The sequence below is a fragment of the Charadrius vociferus genome, unplaced genomic scaffold (assembly GCF_000708025.1).
Source record: "Charadrius vociferus isolate BGI_N301 unplaced genomic scaffold, ASM70802v2 scaffold384, whole genome shotgun sequence".
In the NCBI taxonomy this organism is placed as follows: domain Eukaryota; kingdom Metazoa; phylum Chordata; class Aves; order Charadriiformes; family Charadriidae; genus Charadrius; species Charadrius vociferus.
In genome coordinates, this window is record NW_009648234.1 from 781,151 (window position 1) to 799,623 (window position 18,473).

Consider the following 18,473-nt stretch of genomic DNA (forward strand, 5'->3'; position numbering starts at 1 on the left):
GTTCTGAATTACGGGTTTTAGTGGTTAAAGATGTAACCAGATGGTCTTTATGTTCTTTCATATGAGAATCATCTGCCCAGTTTTATTTCTGCCAGTTCTCTGACATTTGTCACCATTTGGGTCTGCTCAGTTTCAGAACATATTTATTTTTAATTTGTGTTGCAATAGTTAAGGATTTCAAGTATCCTTCTGGAATCCTGAAATACATGGCATTGTTCTTGTCTGGAAACCAGGAAATGAAGTTGATTCTGGCCCAGACAAACCAAATATTTAACCAAGTAAATGGATAAGTATGAGATACTGTATCAAAAAAAAAAAAAAAAAATTAAAAAGTATTCTGTAGGGGAGAACCAAAAGATTGGGGATTGTCACTGGGAATGTAAGCTACAGTCTGCCAGTGTCCTCGAATACTGCAAAGTGAAAATGCTGGTGACTTTGTCTTTTTCAGAAGAAACGGGCTACTTTTTATGAGAATATCATGAAGGCAATGAGACCTCAACCAGAGTACTTTGCTGTTGGATACTATGGTCAGGGTTTCCCCTCTTTCCTCCGGGTAAGAATTCTTCAGCACTCAAGTTCTGGAGTGGTGCGTACCCTAAAAGTCACAACTTTTGCAGAGCTTCCAAGAAAATTCAGATGCCCAACTCCTTTTGCTGTGAATGACACTGAGAGTTCTAAATCCCCTAAGTATTTCAAAACATTTCAGAGACAAGTAAAAGACCACACTTTTTGTGTTAGCAAGTTTCCTACAGTAGGTGTGTTGCAACAGGGTTTGATAGATGATTGGCATGTTCTTATACGGACTTAAACACACTCTGCCTTTTGTATTTGTGCCCTCAGAAATATGATTGTTGCCATTAGAAAATATTTAGCTTGTAAAGGGTTTACCCTGTTGCTTTTCAGCCTGAATCAACCTAATTTTCAGGACATGGATCATTTCAGTGCTCAAGCACACTAGTGAGAGTCTGTCCCACGCAGAAGAATTAAAATGCAGAGTTGGTTCCTGTTTGAGATAGGTCCAGCAATGCCGAGCAGCCACGCTGGCTATAATAGCCAAATCTAGCCAGAATGAGTCAGATGGGCAGGGTGCAGCATACTAGGAAATATTCCCAACTATTATTTAAAATCAAGGAACATTTACATTTTCAGACTGGAGTTGTTTGAAGTTACTGGCCTTAAACGGAAGCCAAGCTTAATAAAAAAGAAAAATGTTAACTTAGGACTGTGGAACTGGATGGCACGGAAGGCTTTCACCTCCAGGTCATGTTTTTGATTCCATCCCTTCCAGAAACTGCTGCTTGGTGGCCAGTTTGGAAAAGTAATTGGCCATGGTCTACTGTTAAGTGTGTAGTGCAAAGCTGCCGTAGCTGGCCATCTTGTTAATGACGGCTGAAGAGAGTCAGGAGTGGCACAGAGGTAAAACTCGTGTCTCTGCGCATACAGAGACTGTTAACTCATACCAGCAGCGCTCTGGCAAGGAGCACGCATTTCCACGCATCAAAGAACTTTTTGAGACACATGTTCTCCTATTTAAAATGGGTCCCCTGACTGAGATTTCATCTGTTGAATCTGTGAGTTCTTAGAGTGCTAGAAAGCACAAACGTCTTCAATAACACTATATGGAACAATGAATTTTCGGGGCAAATACAAGGATGTCGTTGCAGGGCCTTGCTCCAGAGAGTTGCTGTGGTGTCACTCCAGCCCGTGTTTCTTCTCTCGCGTGTTCTGACTGTGTGCTAAGCTAGGAGACAGCCCTTCATATAAACTAGATCTCTCAGACTACTCTGTGTATGTTTGGAAAGCTCTTTTTCCTTGCTTTGTTTAGTGTTAATTCTCTTTTTCTTCTGCTGCCTACAGAATAAAATTTTTATCTACCGTGGCAAAGAGTATGAACGAAGGGAGGACTTCAACCTGAAGCTGTTGACCCAGTTTCCTAGTGCTGAGAAGATGACCAGCACTGCGCCTCCAGGAGAAGAGATCAAGTCTTCTCCCAAACAGTGTATCTTTTGGTTCTAATTTCGTTTGACATGTTCAGGATCTGCCTCTTTCCTAGAATAAGAGAATTGGTAAACAACAATAATAATCAAGGAACTTACTGTTCCAGGGGGACTTTGAAGGCAGGGCTGGGCCTGAAAATAAGACTATCTGGAATTGCAATAGTGAGCTGAAACATACTGAAAAAGAGAGACAGCTTGATATCATTGGAGTTATATGAGTTGCTGTTAGGATAAAACCTTAATGGGTCACAGGTCGGGATTTCTTGTGCTGCCTTCTCAAGCAGGTGGTGCTGACTGCTGTATTATATGTGTGATGGATCCAGTTGGGTATTTCTAGGTGCAAGAGGTAAAATACAGGCGGTGAAAGTGGGATATAATGAAAGTGGAAGTATGCTCTTTTCTTGCTTGAAGTTAACAAGCATTTATGAAGTGGCTGAGTTGGTTTTTTTTTTTTCACTAGAAGACACTTTGTAAGAAGTGTGAAGTGATTATTTACAGTGATGAAAGTTTTTGTTTGAACAGCCCTTCTGGTTGGTTGTGGGTTTTTTTAATTTATATTTTCTTTATGCTGGTGGGACTCTAGACTGTGTGACACAGCACACCACTACGCTAAAGATCCTCTTTCTCTTAATTGTGAGCATCGTGGAGTGCAACCTAGTCAAGATGCTTCAGGTTCTTGTTTGTGACTTCCAGTCAATAGCAGATGTGCTTCTGGAAGATGTACATCAGTAAAAACCAAGTTACTGGGCTGTGTTATCCAGGCCAGTGTTATGCAGGCCAGACCAGAGAATCTGGTGGTCCATTTTGGCCTTAAAAGTCTGTGTACGAAGGCACAACTGAAGCAGTGATACCAGATGCTTCCCTTGCAGTAAGCCTGCCAAGCACTAAATCCACATAGGAAATTAAAATTCATTCAAGACCAAACTTGGTATCAAAAAATGCCTCTTCTGTTGCTGCTTTGTTTCAGCTACTTCCTTTGCATCTGTTTGTGTTTGTTCTAATGTTTTTTGGCTCAAGATGAACCTGAACTGCAAAATTTGGATCCAGATCTGAACTCTTCCAAAAGTTTGGGGGTGTTTGGTTCCGGGTCTTTGGCATAGCCCCATTATAAAGGGGAGCAGCTGCATAGCTTGGATTTGGTACAGGTTCTTCTCGGACTCTTACAAACACCTTCTGTAAAGATGAGGAGTTTGAGTGCCCGAGTCACTGTTGTATTAGGCAGGAGTGGATGGTTCTGTAGTTTGTTTTCATTTCATGCTTTTTTAACCTCCTTTGTCTCAGGCTCCTTTTTGCTTTTGCTCAGAAGCTGCTTCCTCGCTCTTTTATGATCAAATGCCTTGTTCTTCCTTTGGCTGTTTCATAACAGTTTACCGGAGGTACGAATTGGGCTGTACCCGCTCTCGGGGAATGCCCACGCGGTTGACCAGACTAGTCCTCCACCGGTTGGGCACTAGGCGCTGTATAGCGTGCTTAGCGTGGCACGAAGCCCAAGCTAATAAGCTCTCCTGAGAGAAGGAATATATTAGCTTGGGCTCCGTGCTTGATCTAATGTGGCTATGCGGTTTTGGGTTCAGGTTTGGCTAGTATCCAGCTGGCTCTTCGGTGCGGGCAGAATGACCTTGCCTTTGCTTTCCAAATACTGTTTAGAACTACCCTGAGCGAAATAGAGGATGTAGGGGGCTGCACTACCCACCAGTAAAGCCTTGCCACTTCAGAGTGCAACTGGCAGGTGAATCACAGAAATAATCTGTTAATGTGGGTCAAATTGCTTATGCTTTACTCTTCCATACGGATTTTTACTTCTGTAAAGCCTTCAATACAGTCCTTGAAACAACTCTGGAGGAACAACATAGTAAGCTGTTGTGCCTGGGGATGCTAGTACTAATTTTTTTTTTTTTTTTATAAATTTCTGTCATGGTTCAGAGGTGTAAAAGCTGAAGATGAGGTAGATATTCACTAATACTTTCTTCAGTTAGCTTTATTGATCTAAAAATTGGGAGGGAGGGGCAGCTTCACTGTACTGGAATAATCTGACAAATAACTATGAGGTGGTGGGGGAGAGAGAAGAGACAGATGCATCCATTACAGAACTGAGTACTGGATCTTGTTTTCCAGTCCCCAAAGTAGGAATCGGTAGCACCCAGGCTTCCCAAGCGTTTCACCAGGGATTTTCAATAGTTGGAAGTATTCTTACAGCCCTTACGTTTTGGGGCTTTTAGATCATGAGTAGCATACAAACTAAAAGAAGCAATATAATGCCTGTGATTGTTGATGAACTAGCAAGTATTTTTCTTCAAACATGACAAGAGCACAGGGGATTGTTGAGAAGTCTGACAATCAATGAAAACAGGAAGGGTATTTCTCTCCCTCTCCTGTTTTCCCTAAAGATTCATAGTTTTTCATCCTTAACTATAGCTGCTCAGATGTGCAGTGCTTTATTGTGAAGCCTGTGATGAATCTGCCACCAAATTATAAAGATAAACCGGTTCCTGAACAGATCTTAAAGTAATTCCTTTTCCTTTTTCCTCAATATTTCCACCATATTTTTCTCAACTACCCTTGGCACAAGGTGGAGTGTCTTTGTGTCTTCTGTAAATTTGTTTCACAGTCCAGTTTAAAGTTGGTTGTTCTTGAGAGGAAACAGAACAACATTTATGTAAGGAGGATGAGAGGTAAGAAATCTCACCATTTACTCTGCTTCTTTCTAGCTACTACAGAGCAAACGAGGTACAGCAGTTCACGCACTCACGACCAGTCAGGAAAGGAGAAAAAGATCCAGACAATGAGTTTGCTGTGAGTCCTTTACTTCTGTGGCCAGCTGGCTTGGGTGTCTGTGCTATGGGAAAATGGTTCTATGCATTTATTTGTTTTGTTGATGACATTTTGAACAGCACTGTCACAATTTCTTTCCTCTACCTGTTGCAATGGAGTTTTTCTGTTAAACTATAGGAAAAGCAAAGGGCTGTACTTCACATTGTGATCTTTACATAAAGCCAATGTGCTTTCACACAAAAGTCAAGTCAAGAGTCAAGGGGCTCCATAGCTGAAGTTGTAATGTTCAAAATCCTTGGTCTGGGATCCATAAATACTGTGCTAGCTGCAGCTTCCTACCGAGTGCAGCTGTGTGTCTGGTGGACTGTGGATGAAGTAGCCATCCTTAAGGAGGCCAGCCTCTAACCGTGAAGTGTCAGTTCAACTTCAGGCCAACTTTTAAGATTTGTAGTGGAGAGTGAGCCTTGGATGTAGTGTAGTCACACGTTTCCTTGCTGCCTACGAGCTATACTGTTGCTCATGTATAGTGGTTGGGCAAGTTGCATATAACTGGCTAAATATGCCATAACCACAGTCCTGCTAGTAGTGGTCCACCTGGAAGATAACAGCCTACTGCTGCTAATGCTGATACCAGTTAAATAGTAGAGGTGGTATTTGTTGCCAAAACCACTGGGTTCCATCCCAGCTAGCGAAGGTGAAAGGCACTGTGTAAGTCCTGCCAGCTAGTGCTGGAAGCCTGGTTCCGTGCTCTACCGCAGAAGAGAATTGAATTGCAAGCCCAATATTTTGCTTACATCTTGGAATATTTTCCTTCTCTAACTAGAATATGTGGATAGAAAGGAGAACCTACAAATTGAAGTCAAACAGATTACAACGGTGAGTTCTGCATATGGGCTGGGTCTCATCCCTCCAATCTTTCGTGGAGTAGAGTGTCTTGCAACAGTTAGGACTACCACTCCTTCCACTGTTGGATGTGGTACACCAATAATTTCAGCTTCAGTTAAAAGCAAATGTGTATCTTCTTTGATGTACTTGTCCTTTTATGTCATTCTGCAGACAGCTCTACCCTAGGCTACAAAGTTCTATATGGACTTTATAATGCTTGGGAGAGTGGTTACTTCTGTAACATACTCCAGTCAGCAGCCAAGTCCTAAACTGTTGTTCCTTCAGGTTAAGGTATAAGCTCATTCTTGCACTCATCTCTGAATGGTAAGATAGTTAGCACAGGGGGTTCAAAATCCTCTGCTGGAGACTGTTGGGCTGCTATTCATAGACGAGGAGTTACTTAACTTCATGTTCAGTAGAGGCAAATGAAGGTTTATTGTTTCTTCTTTCCATCAGGAAGAGATCAGCCCCTTGCAGAACGCCATAGAAACGATGGAGCTGACCAATGAGAAAATCAGCAACATTGTCCAACAGCACGTCTGGGACCGGAGTCTTCCTGTACATCCTCTCTCTATGCTCCTGAATGGGATTGTGGACCCAGCGGTCATGGGGGGATATACCAACTATGAAAAGGTCTTTTTCACATTTATCTGTAGCTCAGTCTGTTGACCTCTGCAGTGTTGAAGAACTGGATTTGAAACATGGGGAGTTCAAGTTCAGTTTTCAGCTGTTACTCAGATAGAGTGCGTTCTGTAGCTGTATCTGTGTGTTCAGAGCTCAACGAAGAGGAGGAAAGAACAAAGATTTCCCCTAGACTGCAAGGTGGAAAACCCCCGCATCTTTGGTGTTTAGTTTTAGTGCTGTGCGTTGCCACAGAGCTGAATGATCCAGCTCTTTTGGGCCCCATTTACAGGGGCGATAACAACATGATCCTGCCTCGTGGGGGCATTGGGGTGCTTAGTCAGCCCAATGAATGGTGCGAGTAACAACGAAAAGCAAAAAAACCTAACATTTCTCCACTGCATTAACGTAGAATGGTAAGGCAAATGAGGATTTCTCTTCCCAGCAGGTAATCTGTTTTTGGAGTCTTGCGGCAAAGACCATATATTTCAGGAAAGAAAAGCAGTCTTTCCTATCCGGGTTTACTCAGTTGACTTCAGTTGAACACTGTACATTCTTCCTTTTTTGCGATGTTTAACTTAAGCTGTTTATTCCCAGTATCTAATGATAGTATTCCCAGCACAAAATATATTGCTTATTTTCATAAACTGAATGGATGGTGTTAAAACACATTTTATTCTTCTCAGATGTATTCCAGTCACATGAAATGAAGTGCAAAAGTTAACTGGGAGAGGGTCTGATTTGTCTGGGGTCTAACTCTGCTGATTCCAGAGGGGTTGCATACTTTGCCAGGGCTGAATTTGGCCCTAAATCCTCCCATTTTATGAATTAAGGTTGACATAAAGTTTAGAATTACGAAAGTGGGAAAGCAGTTAAAACTAGGAAACACAAAGTATCTGTAACCACATCTGGAAATACTCATTTCTGGTTCATATTTTCCTATTTCAGCTGAAGAACAGTACAGAACATTTGGCTTTTGTGGGCGGCTAAAATCTTGAGTTTTAATTGTTTCATTGTAGCCAAAAGCCGAAGTCTGCATTTTTAACATGCGCTTTCTTCTTGCAATAATTAAACACTTTCAAGAAAAATCCGCTGGGACCTCTCCGGCAGTCCTTTCCCAGGCTAACCTCCTCTTGACATCAGCCTTTTTCAGAGTCATACCACCAGGCCTATAAACACTTGTGCATACAGTCCGGTTAATGGAATGCAGAACTAAGAAATATATGCAGAGGCTGAAATAGATCAGAGAGGCGTTTTAAAACCAAATGAAAAATTATTAGGGATTTTATCTAGGAAAAAGAAAAATTAAATTCTTCTGACCAGGAATTGGGAGACATTTCAGCGCAATACGCTGTAGCGCACAATGTGAATTGGCACAATTTTAAGGCTTCAGTCCAGGAAAGTGTACTTGTGTTTGTTCAGCTCTAAACCGATACCAGATTCTGTTGATTAAAGGTAAACACATAAGAAGTGTAGAATAAAGGTGCTTTGTTGAATCAAACTGTGAGTCAAACTCTCACCACAGTCTTTATTTCTACTGCATTTTTGTAACAAGCCCCATGTGAAAATGTTGTACTTAAGGGCTTAAATGATGGAGCTTAAGGAAGTTGCGGGCAGGAGATGCCCTGGTCACCTTTCTGCAGCCGAGGCGCTTTGCGTGTCATTGTGTGCTGTAGGTCACAGAATGCTAAAAATGAAAGAGGCTTTTAGAAGTGAGAACTCGGAAGCTGGATCTGCTACTCGCGTTAGAGCAACGAGTAGTGTAACCTCGGCTATTCAAATCAATACTGTCTATGGGAAGGGAATTGGAATTGAAGAAAACCCTTTCGATGAAGTAACTTGTTCTACATAGCAGTGTTCACTGAAAAAATAGTAAAATTTGAGTTGTATTTTATAAAAAAAAGTCTCTTTTCTTCCCAGTTCTCAACAAATGATTCTTTGTCCCTCAGCTTTGTGTCAGGGAGATAAAAACAAACTTTGCTGTGAGGAACAATGCCAATTAATTGCTTTTAAAGTACAGGGATCCTTCACTCAGAGTGAGCTGTGAAAGCAACATAGTGTTTATGTCATCTTTTCTCTTTGCTTTCAGGCCTTTTTCACAGAGAAGTATCTTCAAGAACATCCTGAAGACCAAGATAAAATTGAACTGCTTAAGCAACTAATTGCTCTACAGGTATCATACTGGGCAAGACGGGGAAGCACTACGTATGAGTGCAGATGGTTTTTCCAGCATCATTGTTTTGGAGAGATAAAGCAGATAAATAGTACAAGAACAGGCTGGATGTGTGTACAGTTGGTTTTTATTTTGAGGAAAATGTCCTGTTCTAAAATTGTGGCCTCGACTGTTCCACGTACCTCGGGCTGCTCTGGAATGGCATTCTGGAATATTTGCCAATGTGGCATAGATTTTTTTTCTTTATGAGCATAACAAAATATCTGTTACCTTTTCATGAAACCGACAGGCCTAATGTTTTGTCAGTCTGACCATTGAAAGTTGTCTATTTTGACCTGCATGGCAATAAAAAATTGCCTTGGTTTTTTGGTAATGCAGATTGCATCCCTGCAGGCCAGTTTCGACATATTTCCATATAAGAGAACCCAGTTAAAGCTACCTCACCTAAATCGTACAGCTTTGGGGGCTAAGAAGTGATGCTCCAACATTTAACCTGCTCTGTTTTCCAAAGGAGAATATAGAATCTGAGTAGGGAAGAGAGAACCGTAGGTATAGATGGGGAAAGTGTTCATGTTTCGTGGGCACATGAAGTTCAAACAAACAACAAACAGTGAAGTTACTACAGTGTCACAAGTTACGAGTCAGTAGCTGAGCTCCCATACTGTATGATTGCTTTTTTTGCCTCTGCAAGCTTAAAACACGTTGCTTTAAGTCTTCTGATTGTATCTGAGATGTGTAACGTGGAGAAAATTCCTTCCTGGAACAGGAGAGTTGATTTGTCCTTCTGTAGCTTAATTTTGTTCCTCCTTTCAGATGCCGTTGTTGGCAGAAGGGATTAGGATCCATGGTGAGAAGCTGACGGAACAGCTGAAGCCTTTACATGACAGACTGACAGCCTGTTTCAAAGAGCTGAAGAAGAAGGTGGAGAAGCAGTATGGTGTCATAACTTTGGTAAGTGTACCTGGTTGTTTAGTGTTTTGCCTTAAAGAAACACAACTTTTCCCCTTTCCCACTTGTGAGTTGGTGTTACATGACTTACCACAAGCGTATTTGTCTGCAGCCTCCCTCCCTCACCGAGAGGAAACAGAGCAGGTCCGGCTCTGTCGTGTTGCCCTATATCATGTCTTCCACGCTGAGACGGCTCTCGGTCACATCTGTGGCGTCTTCTGTGGTCTCTACATCTTCCACGTCATCTGATAGCACTTCCTCCAGGCCAGGTTCAGACGGGTTAGTAATCGGCCTTTACATGTGATTTACAAGAGTGGGAATATGCCTTTGCTGGAATTAGTTAATCTTAAAATGAAGGTTTGTTCCATGCACAATAGTAACACCTACCATTGAAAACTTTAAGTGGAGGCCAATATTATTATTCCATTTTACGGATAGGGAGTTTTAAGCACAGGTAGGGGTAGTTCTGGGAATTGAACCCACTCTGTCTCTGGAGTCCTAGTTGTCTACGTGATGAAGAGGGACGGAGGCAGTGTATTTCAGATGCAGACTATTTCTGTTTCCCAGGAATGCTGAAAACCAGAGGTGTAAGATACTACAAGGGAATGTAGTTTAATGTGGTCTGCAAAGAGGCGCATGGTCATATGGTACTTGTTCCACCGACCTGTTTGCAGCTGCATACATGTCATTAAAAGGAGCTGCCACACTTGGAAACATTTCCTGAGGTTACTTCTCTGTACATCTAGTTTGCATTTGTGACAGCCGGGGAGTCTGGGGGACTTGCTCAAGGTCACACAGCAGGCTCGGGGGAAGCGTTCAGCATAAAATGCGGGTCTGGCTCCTTCCCAAGTAGATCACGCTGTATTTGGTACGTAGGGCATTATACTCAAAATTGCTAGGGTAACTTAAGAGTACAAATCTCACTGAAAATTCCATGGTCATAACTCAGTTTTTCACATTAATCTCTTATGCAAACTGAGAGAGCAGAGCTTTTTAACAGACAGCACTTTAAATTTCTGATGGACTCATGTTTCATGTTTTTTCACTCTTTCGGTGTGGGCCACAGATCTGTTCTGGAGCCTCTTTTGGAGAGAAGAATATCAACAGCTTCCAGAGCTGAGGAACTGCCCACGAAAGATGATGGTGATAACCGGATTAACAAACTCAAGCGGAAGGACTGGAGTATTAGCAAGTCTCAGGTTATTGTAGAGAAGGAGCCAGAAACGGAACTGACTTCCAAAATGGTAAAAGAAAAAAAAAAAGATAAAAAAAAAAAGATAAAAATAATAAAATCCACAGCAGGAGATTTTAGTGTTTCCATTGCTTCCAGCCATGCTTGTCATTGGGAACTTCATTAAGTAGCGGGAGGGGTCCAAATACCAAAAGCCTTGGTCATCTGAGTAATTCGTACTTTTTTATTTGGAAAACTTGTGTCACAGACAGAACTGCAGTTTGGCGTAAGGTACAAACTGGAAGCACGAGGCACCGATGTTTCATCTAGGTGCTCAGGGCTCTCATTTCTTGGAGGAGTGAAGGACTGCGTGATGCACTCAGCACAATGTAGAATTGTCCTGTTTTTCTTGGAGCAAGCAGATACTGCGAGCCCACTCAGAAATCCAGCTGGCAAGCCAGATGTTCAGCTGCTATCAGTCAGCATCACTGCACAAATCAAAGTACTGCAAAGTGAAGATCAGTTTGATAGATTGGGGAGTTGAAAAAAGATGGTCTGGTAGTCAGGTCACCAGCTTGGGACTTTGAAACTGGTTCTTCTACGTCTGCACCCTGCTCCGGACCTCCTGCGTGAGGGCAGGAGAGTTTACTCCTTGAGCAAATTATTTTCAAAAGAGAAATAAAAGAGAATCTATACCCCCACAGGAGTGCTGTAACAAGAAATATGTTGGAGACTGTTGGGCATTCAGGTTGACAGTGGGATTCGGAATGATCACCTAATACAAACAGAGAACTTTTAGCCCAGAAGTAGAGTGGTATGACCTTGGAGTATTACCCTGATTTATGCTAAGACTATGTTACACTATCAGAGACTGTGTGAGAATTAGGCACCTGAGTATTTAAGCTGGTGGCTCAGTGATACTAATTTGACTTACTGTGGGCTGCATAAATAATGAGAAAATGTGAGTTCTTCTGGTTCCCTTTCCCTCCCAAGATCTCAACTGAATCTGGCAGGAACAGGTTATGCTGCTATATATTCAGGAATTCGCATCAAATCTGAGTGATGCTCCAGTACTTGCAGTCTGCAGAATATTTATAAGAAGGGGAACTGTGGTTCTAGAATCATGTCATTTGGTATCGACAGGCTTTCCACTCAAGAGGAAAACCCGGGGTTGTAAATACTAGTGGTTCGGGAGGTCTGGCCCTCTGCTTCTGGAAGAATGAAGTGGGTTTAACCCACAAACTGTCATGTCAGCTGCCGATCGCTTTATTAAGTAAAACTAGAGGGAAAAGACCTGGGAGAAAGCCCATTTGTATGGACCAGTTCACTAGGACAGTGAGGCATGTCTGTCCAAGACTTTGCATTGCAGAGAGCTGAGAGATGCGAAAGAGAACACCCACCCTCCCCTCTCCCCCATGTCTCTGAGGGCAGATTACGTGTGTGATCAGCTTACTAGGTGAATGAGCAGTTAAGGGTTATATTCATGCTGAAGAACATTGCGAAGTGCGGAGAAAGCTGGTTTTTATAGCTGGTCTGTTCCAGAGCTGCCTCATGCAGCGCAAGAATTGGACAGACTGATTTTCTGCAGCTCTTGACTAAGCTACTTGGGAGCTGGAAAGCCAGAGGGAACCAAAGGTTTGCTGCATGTCCAGCAGCTTTGGTCCTTGTTTTATATTCACCGTACATCGATGTGTGGTCCCTTCTGCACAGTGAGAAATACTGAACTGCTTAATGATGAGGAATTAATCTGTAAAAGTGACAGCCTTCTCTGTAAAGCAATAAATTAATATTTAAAAGGACATTAATATTCGTACACTGGACTCTTGGGACCGTATTCAGAGGGTCTCATGATTTTAGTGAAGAGCACAGAGGACACGTGACACTGGAAGGAACTGGAACATCTCCCAAGTCCCACATGCAAGGGGTTTGCTCTGGAAAGCCTGCAATAGACTTGTTTCCCAGCCCTAAGGAGCTGGATGATACTGGCACTCCTGACTTGCACTCAGAATTTCATCTTTTTTTTTTTTCTTCTTGGAAAGACTTTTTTCCCCCCGAATTTGCTCACAGGATTGCTAGTCAAATGCAGCAATTTTTCAGCCTGGCGTCTTGCTGCCTTAATTAATGCACTAAGGTTGTTACAAACAGTTAGCTGTTGCTACCCAGTTATTAAGGTCCCACAGAAAACTAGATGTGTCGTAGGAGCACAGCATACGCCTTTTGACCCGGCTTAGCCAGTGCCGTGGTTTCACTCTTAACGTTTCACTTGAATGCACCTTTCTCTCTTGCGTGTGGCTTTTCTGGAGCGTGGTGATGCCTTTGTGACAGCTCTGATGATCTGATACGTGTGCAGCAACCTTCCTGGCTTCTAAAGGTTTCATTTGCTCTTTGTTTCAACCAGGGCACGTCGGGGAAAGCACAAAGGCCAAAGAGTCTTCAATTAGGAGACAACAGACTGACTTTACTTCAGGGTTCTTCACTCCAGCAACCAACGCCTTGCAGCCCGCCACCCATCACTCCCAAAACCCCAAGAACCCAAAGTAAGTTCTATTACAGAGCGGTTGCCACATCCTTCAGGGCAGTATCTGCAGTAGTAGGCATTGCGATATATTTGCTGAGGTAACCTCACTGGGGAGGGAGGGAGGGAGGGAAGAACTGCTCTGAAGTAGTTCACAGAACGTGATCTGGGGCGTCAATGTTTGTAGACTTTTTTGTCAGATAACAGAATTTGGCCGTGTTATCAAAGACACTACGATCATACTTATGACTTATATATCACTTGTTAAAATTAGTATATCAGATGAATCCCAGAGAACAATTTTTATCTTACTCAGTTTCTTTCCTTTCTCCTGGATTGACTTATGAGGAGGTGTAGTAAACCTCAAGGGGAACATCACATGCCATCAGTGTAGATGCTTGCAAATGTATCGGGTCAGGTGATTACAGCACATCATAGAGGAATATCTTCTGTGAATTTGCTGGGTGGAGCTGCATACCAGCATGGTATTTCTGATCAGGTCTATGGCTAAATTTTCTGGGCAAGCCGTGAAGGCTGTGTTAATTAATGAACAATAACTCCCATCACGTGGCAAAAAGTTTTAGGAGAAGTTACTCTGCAGTTTGGTAACTCAGGTAATGAATGTTAACACCTGAAAGAGAAGGAATTTATCTTGAAGAATTAGCAAAAGGAATAATCTGCACAGTTTGTATATCCAGTAAGCTCTGTAGTTAACTCTAAAGCACCGTATAAATATGGCAAAGGTAAAAAAACAACTGTAACGTCACCACTGACAACTTCCTTGCTTGCCGTTGCATTTCTCACTCTGCTGCTCTTTTATTAGAGGAGCAGAAGTTCACATGTAGGACCTGACTGTTCTTCCTTTTATGTGGATATAAATTCAGAATCCAGTGTAGGTAATGAACTAAACTCTCAGAAAACTGTTGTGAGAGGATTAAAACCAAAAAATATGTATTGGGGTGGGGGACGACGTGGGGAGACAACCAGAAACACAAACAAATGCAGGAATACTGTATGAAGAGAGATCTGTGAAAGGAATGTGAAACCTCACTCTTCTACTTAGCAAGTTGTTTTAATTGCCGTTAGTAGCAGGACAGCTTCCCAGGAATTCTTCTGAAGTTTGGGTACTTATCTACTCCATCAACTGGAGTTAAAATCAAAGAGAGTTCTCAGGTTGAGGCCCAGGCTGAAAGGAAACCCCACTGAACATTGCGGATGTGATAATGGATTCAATTTTCTGTTCTCTCAGGCATGCATTTTTCACATAAGCTTAGATTCATTCGGTGAAGACAGAAGTCTTCTGGGCATTTTGAACTTAAAAGTAGAATCACAGTTGTATTTCCCTCGACGTATCCATTCAGGTTGACTGTTAGCAGATCGAAAGCATGAGATATTAAATGATTCTCCCTTAAAATTCTACATGGTCAATCCCACTTCCCATTCCTTTTCCGCCTACTTTAATGTCTTGTCTTCTCATTGTTGTTGCTTCTAGGTTTTCCCTCGTTGCAGGCTGATGGACTGGCAACTGCTAGCTTACCGAGTACCCCACCCCCACCTCCGCCCAAGAGCAAACCCTATGAGAACAGCAACCCGAGGAACTCTGTGGAGGTGAGGAAATGAGAGCTGACACTTTTTTGGAAAACAGCTTTTGAGAAAGAGACACCAGTGGAATTTTCCAAGCTGCTTCTAGGGTGGTGCTACTTGAAACTTGTCTAATCATTTTGCTGGTACACTCCCTGAAACCACAAAAGAGTAAAAAGTTTTTTGCTTCAAGAGAAGGCTCTCAAGTGGAGTCCCTTTCCTTTCCAGTGGGAGTTGTGTTGTCCTTGGTTAGGAAAACTCTGTGTGGGGGTGGGAAGATATATTGAAAACAAGCAAGCACAATGATTGAAAAGTTTCAAAAACATGATCAACATAACATAGCACAGTAATCTGGTCCTCAAAAAGAAGGGAAAAAATCACATGTTTTCAGAAAGGATAAATATCTCCTTTTGAGTCCTCAGCTCAGAAGAATCTAATTTTTCAAGGTATGCATCATTAGTCACTTAAACCAGCCTCTATCATATCACCATCCTAACCACAGCCTTTTTCTCGATTTCATGAAGTTCGCTTCCTTCTAGGAACATCAAATTCCACTTTTTTTTTTAATGCTGTATCACTAATGTTTTTCTTACCCTATGGGATTCCAAATGGCTTGCAGATACTTCACATGCAAATACCATGGTCGTGGTACCAGAATTGTTTCATGTGCCCCTGAAATGTAGGTGCTTCTGATACGAGACTGCAGTTGTGTACATTTGCGCAGTGACAGAAAGCATTCTTTTGTAACTGTGAAAGGGATGGATGTCTTCCCCACTTCAATTTGCAAAGAGGATTTATGAGTACCTTAGTGAGATGAACTGGAATTTGACCAAAAAGAATTTAAAGAATGATCACACTTAACAAAATATGTTACCTGTGACAGCACAGGAAGACGACATAATAGCTGATCGCGAAGTTCTGTTAGAGAGAGATGACACTGGCATAAAGCCTTGAAACTTGGGGTAAATAGGAGGGTTCCTACTTTGCCCTTTGTTTGGTCAGAACTGACTGTGCCCCTGAAAAGGGGCAGTGTAGCTGCTGTAGGTGGTGGGAATGGCAGAAATGTGCCAGCTCTAGTGATGCTGTGGGAGTCACTGGTTGAAGAGGATTAATAAAAGAGCCTCCTTCCCTTGAGTGTTGTAAGAAAACTCATTACTAACATGTTCTGGCTTGCAACATTGACCTTGGCTTGCAGCCAAAGGAGAAGGATTCGAAGGGCTGTAAAGAGAGATTATAAAAGTATTTTCTGAAGGGGTTTGTTACGTTGTTTGTTGTAAAGTTGACTCTGTCCTCCTTCAGTTAAAATAGTACTGAAATCTTGACGGTTTTGGCTAAGCAAGCGGTGTGAGCCACACAAGCTTCTAGTTCACCTGGCCTTTCACATCTCATGTGTTTACAGATAACCCTTAAAACGAGCAGAGAGCCAACTTGAGAGAGCCCATTACCGCAGTTTTCTGCAAGAACAAGAAACGCCCTACAAGCCCCTGTGCTGGGCAGGAAGGCTGCGGCTTGCTTTAATAGAACTTTACTTGCTACTGTTTTGTGGAGTTAGTGGTACCACTCTGATTTAGAAGCATTTTACATCCTTGTGGCCCCTACTTGGTGCAACTCATCAAACCAGCAAGATAAAAATGGTTGAATTTTGAAACCTTGAGGGAAATGGGTTTCTTGCCATCTTCCCGATAAACAAAAGATGGGAGAGAGGGACAAATGGCTCTGTCTCAAAGTCAGGCTGCAGGTCAGAAGCAACTAAAGCATATTCTAGCAACTAAAATGTATCTGCTTTTGTTATCTCTTGGGGATGTGTCCTTGTTTGCCCCTGCTATCGATTGCATGTAGTACTGGGAGGCTGATTTCAAAGACTTGGTCCTGAAAGAAACGTGGTAGTACAGGACCTTTTGGATTTCTTGTCTGGTAAAGCAAAAGGTATTAACTTGCCAGTAATAGTTTATTTTTCTTTGTGTTTTTGTTTTACCTTCTCAGGTTGCTCCACCACTACCCAGCAGACGTGAATCCAAACCTCCCCCTCCACCGCCAAAAACCAGAAAATCCAGCGTTGTCTCTTCAGAGCAAGGATTGCAGTGAGGCTCATCACTTGCTGGTGTGACGGCAGGCGCCTAGAACGAAACCGCTGCTTTCTTTTTACTGACATGCTGGAGCTCTCTGACCCTAAAGACTACTGATCTCACCTGCCATTCCAGTCACTCCCCTTGGAGTTTTCTTTGGGAAATACCAAAAGGAACTGTTATTGAGACTGTGTTCCCAACCTCTGGTTTACCTTCCAGTACCGAGAGACTAATCACATAGCAGAAGTCGCCCTACAGAAATTCTTGTCTGTCTTAGTCTTGTCTGTCCCGATTTTTTTCACTGATTCAATTTCAGCAGCTCATTCCTAGTGTAAATCTGTCACAGTAGTGATTTGAACCAGTGTTGGAAAGAAGGTAAGCCGCACCAGTATGAGAAGTGTCCGACGGTATTTTCACATAAGTTCATTTCAGCTTTACAGCTGTACTAACGCACCGATCCCTCCTCCTGCCCCTGGAGTGTAGCGGGCCCTGAGCTGCAGGAGCTGAAACAGGTCGCAGCCGCTCCGAAGTTGTCAAGTGTCGGCTCCTGAGACGTCGGGTGCCGGTGTATGATGTGCAGTCTCCGAAGATTCTTGATTGCAGGCAGACACCTGAGCATTGTTAGCAGAATAACAAGTTGTGGTTTGTTTTGTTTTTTTTCTTGCCAGTCATCATATGTATTTAAGATGAAGTGCAGATGTTCTGCCTTACACCATCTCTGCTCCAGTAATGGCAGTTGCTCACTCCCAGTGCAGAGTTCAGGTTCACCAGTACTTTCTCATAATTTCACTGTTGATCCTGGTTTTAGCACTACAGAGCAGTTGATATTCCTCCCCAAATTATGTTACCTACTTGGTTTGTGCTTGCATCTGGGGCTTGCCAGAATATTTCATCTTTGTGCTTTTTAATAGGGTATAAAAAGTTGCTTCTCTTCTGTGAATATGTGAGAAGAATACCAGCGCTGTACTGGGACCAGCAACTTTGAGAGGATGGAGTGTGCAAAGCTAGTTGTACATCCTGATCTCAGAAACGAAGTCTGATAGTTACTGTAACCTTTACTTTGGCTGGGCAAATTCACACAAAGAATTCTCATCCTCTTGTCATTCCTGCACCCCTTTGTGGCAGTATTTGCACTTTGGTTTAGAGCCTGCCTTGATCTCGGTGTAACAGCCACTAGCCTTCAGGGAGCGCTTGAGATCCGAGATGCGTGTGAAACACGTGACGATTAACCACCTACTTTCCTTTTGCTTGGATTACTCCAGTTCTGCAGCTTCTCTCTCCTTGCAGGATGAGAGAATCAGTTTAATTTTTCTTTTAGTTATTCCCTGCTCTGTCTGGATGTCGGCATCAGTCTTTCTGTTTGTATAGAGAAACAAATGACATGATCTGAGGTTTTGATGTTTTTAAATTCACGTGATCGGTGCAGAAAAAGGCTGTTGCGCACTGTTCACACAGCCTGTCCTCACAGTTGTGCGGTGACTGAGAACTCAACACAAGTATCGCTGTTATTTATGGAGCACGTGGGCCTTCGACACAGCATTCCCTTGTGCCCGCGCTGCCGCTGGAAGCTTGCTGGTAAAAACCAGGACATGACCATTTGTGATTAATACTCCTAATGTGGGCAGGTCCATTCCGCACCTTTCGGAGCGACTTGTCTGTGAGCTCTGTTCGAAGGGCTGCCCGCGGGGCTGGGGGCTCGCTCTTTGGCAGCGGGGCTGGGGGCTCGCTCTTTGGCAGCGGGGCT

At 42.8% G+C, this 18,473-nt stretch overlaps 1 protein-coding gene across 1 annotated transcript in view; it reads left to right on the forward strand.

The window, feature by feature from the left end:
• DOCK5 (dedicator of cytokinesis 5) overlaps window positions 1–16,748 on the forward strand; it is a 64,827-nt gene extending 48,079 nt beyond the window's left edge. The window contains exons 40-53 of the mRNA XM_009884152.1: window positions 449–553; window positions 1,858–1,999; window positions 4,421–4,502; window positions 4,706–4,790; window positions 5,593–5,645; window positions 5,906–5,945; window positions 6,111–6,287; window positions 8,365–8,448; window positions 9,262–9,399; window positions 9,509–9,675; window positions 10,463–10,640; window positions 12,966–13,104; window positions 14,575–14,690; window positions 16,647–16,748. Coding sequence (XP_009882454.1) covers window positions 449–553; window positions 1,858–1,999; window positions 4,421–4,502; window positions 4,706–4,790; window positions 5,593–5,645; window positions 5,906–5,945; window positions 6,111–6,287; window positions 8,365–8,448; window positions 9,262–9,399; window positions 9,509–9,675; window positions 10,463–10,640; window positions 12,966–13,104; window positions 14,575–14,690; window positions 16,647–16,748 — 1,608 coding nt within the window. The remainder of the gene's footprint in view (window positions 1–448; window positions 554–1,857; window positions 2,000–4,420; window positions 4,503–4,705; window positions 4,791–5,592; window positions 5,646–5,905; window positions 5,946–6,110; window positions 6,288–8,364; window positions 8,449–9,261; window positions 9,400–9,508; window positions 9,676–10,462; window positions 10,641–12,965; window positions 13,105–14,574; window positions 14,691–16,646) is intronic.
• Window positions 16,749–18,473: the final 1,725 nt, after the last annotated feature.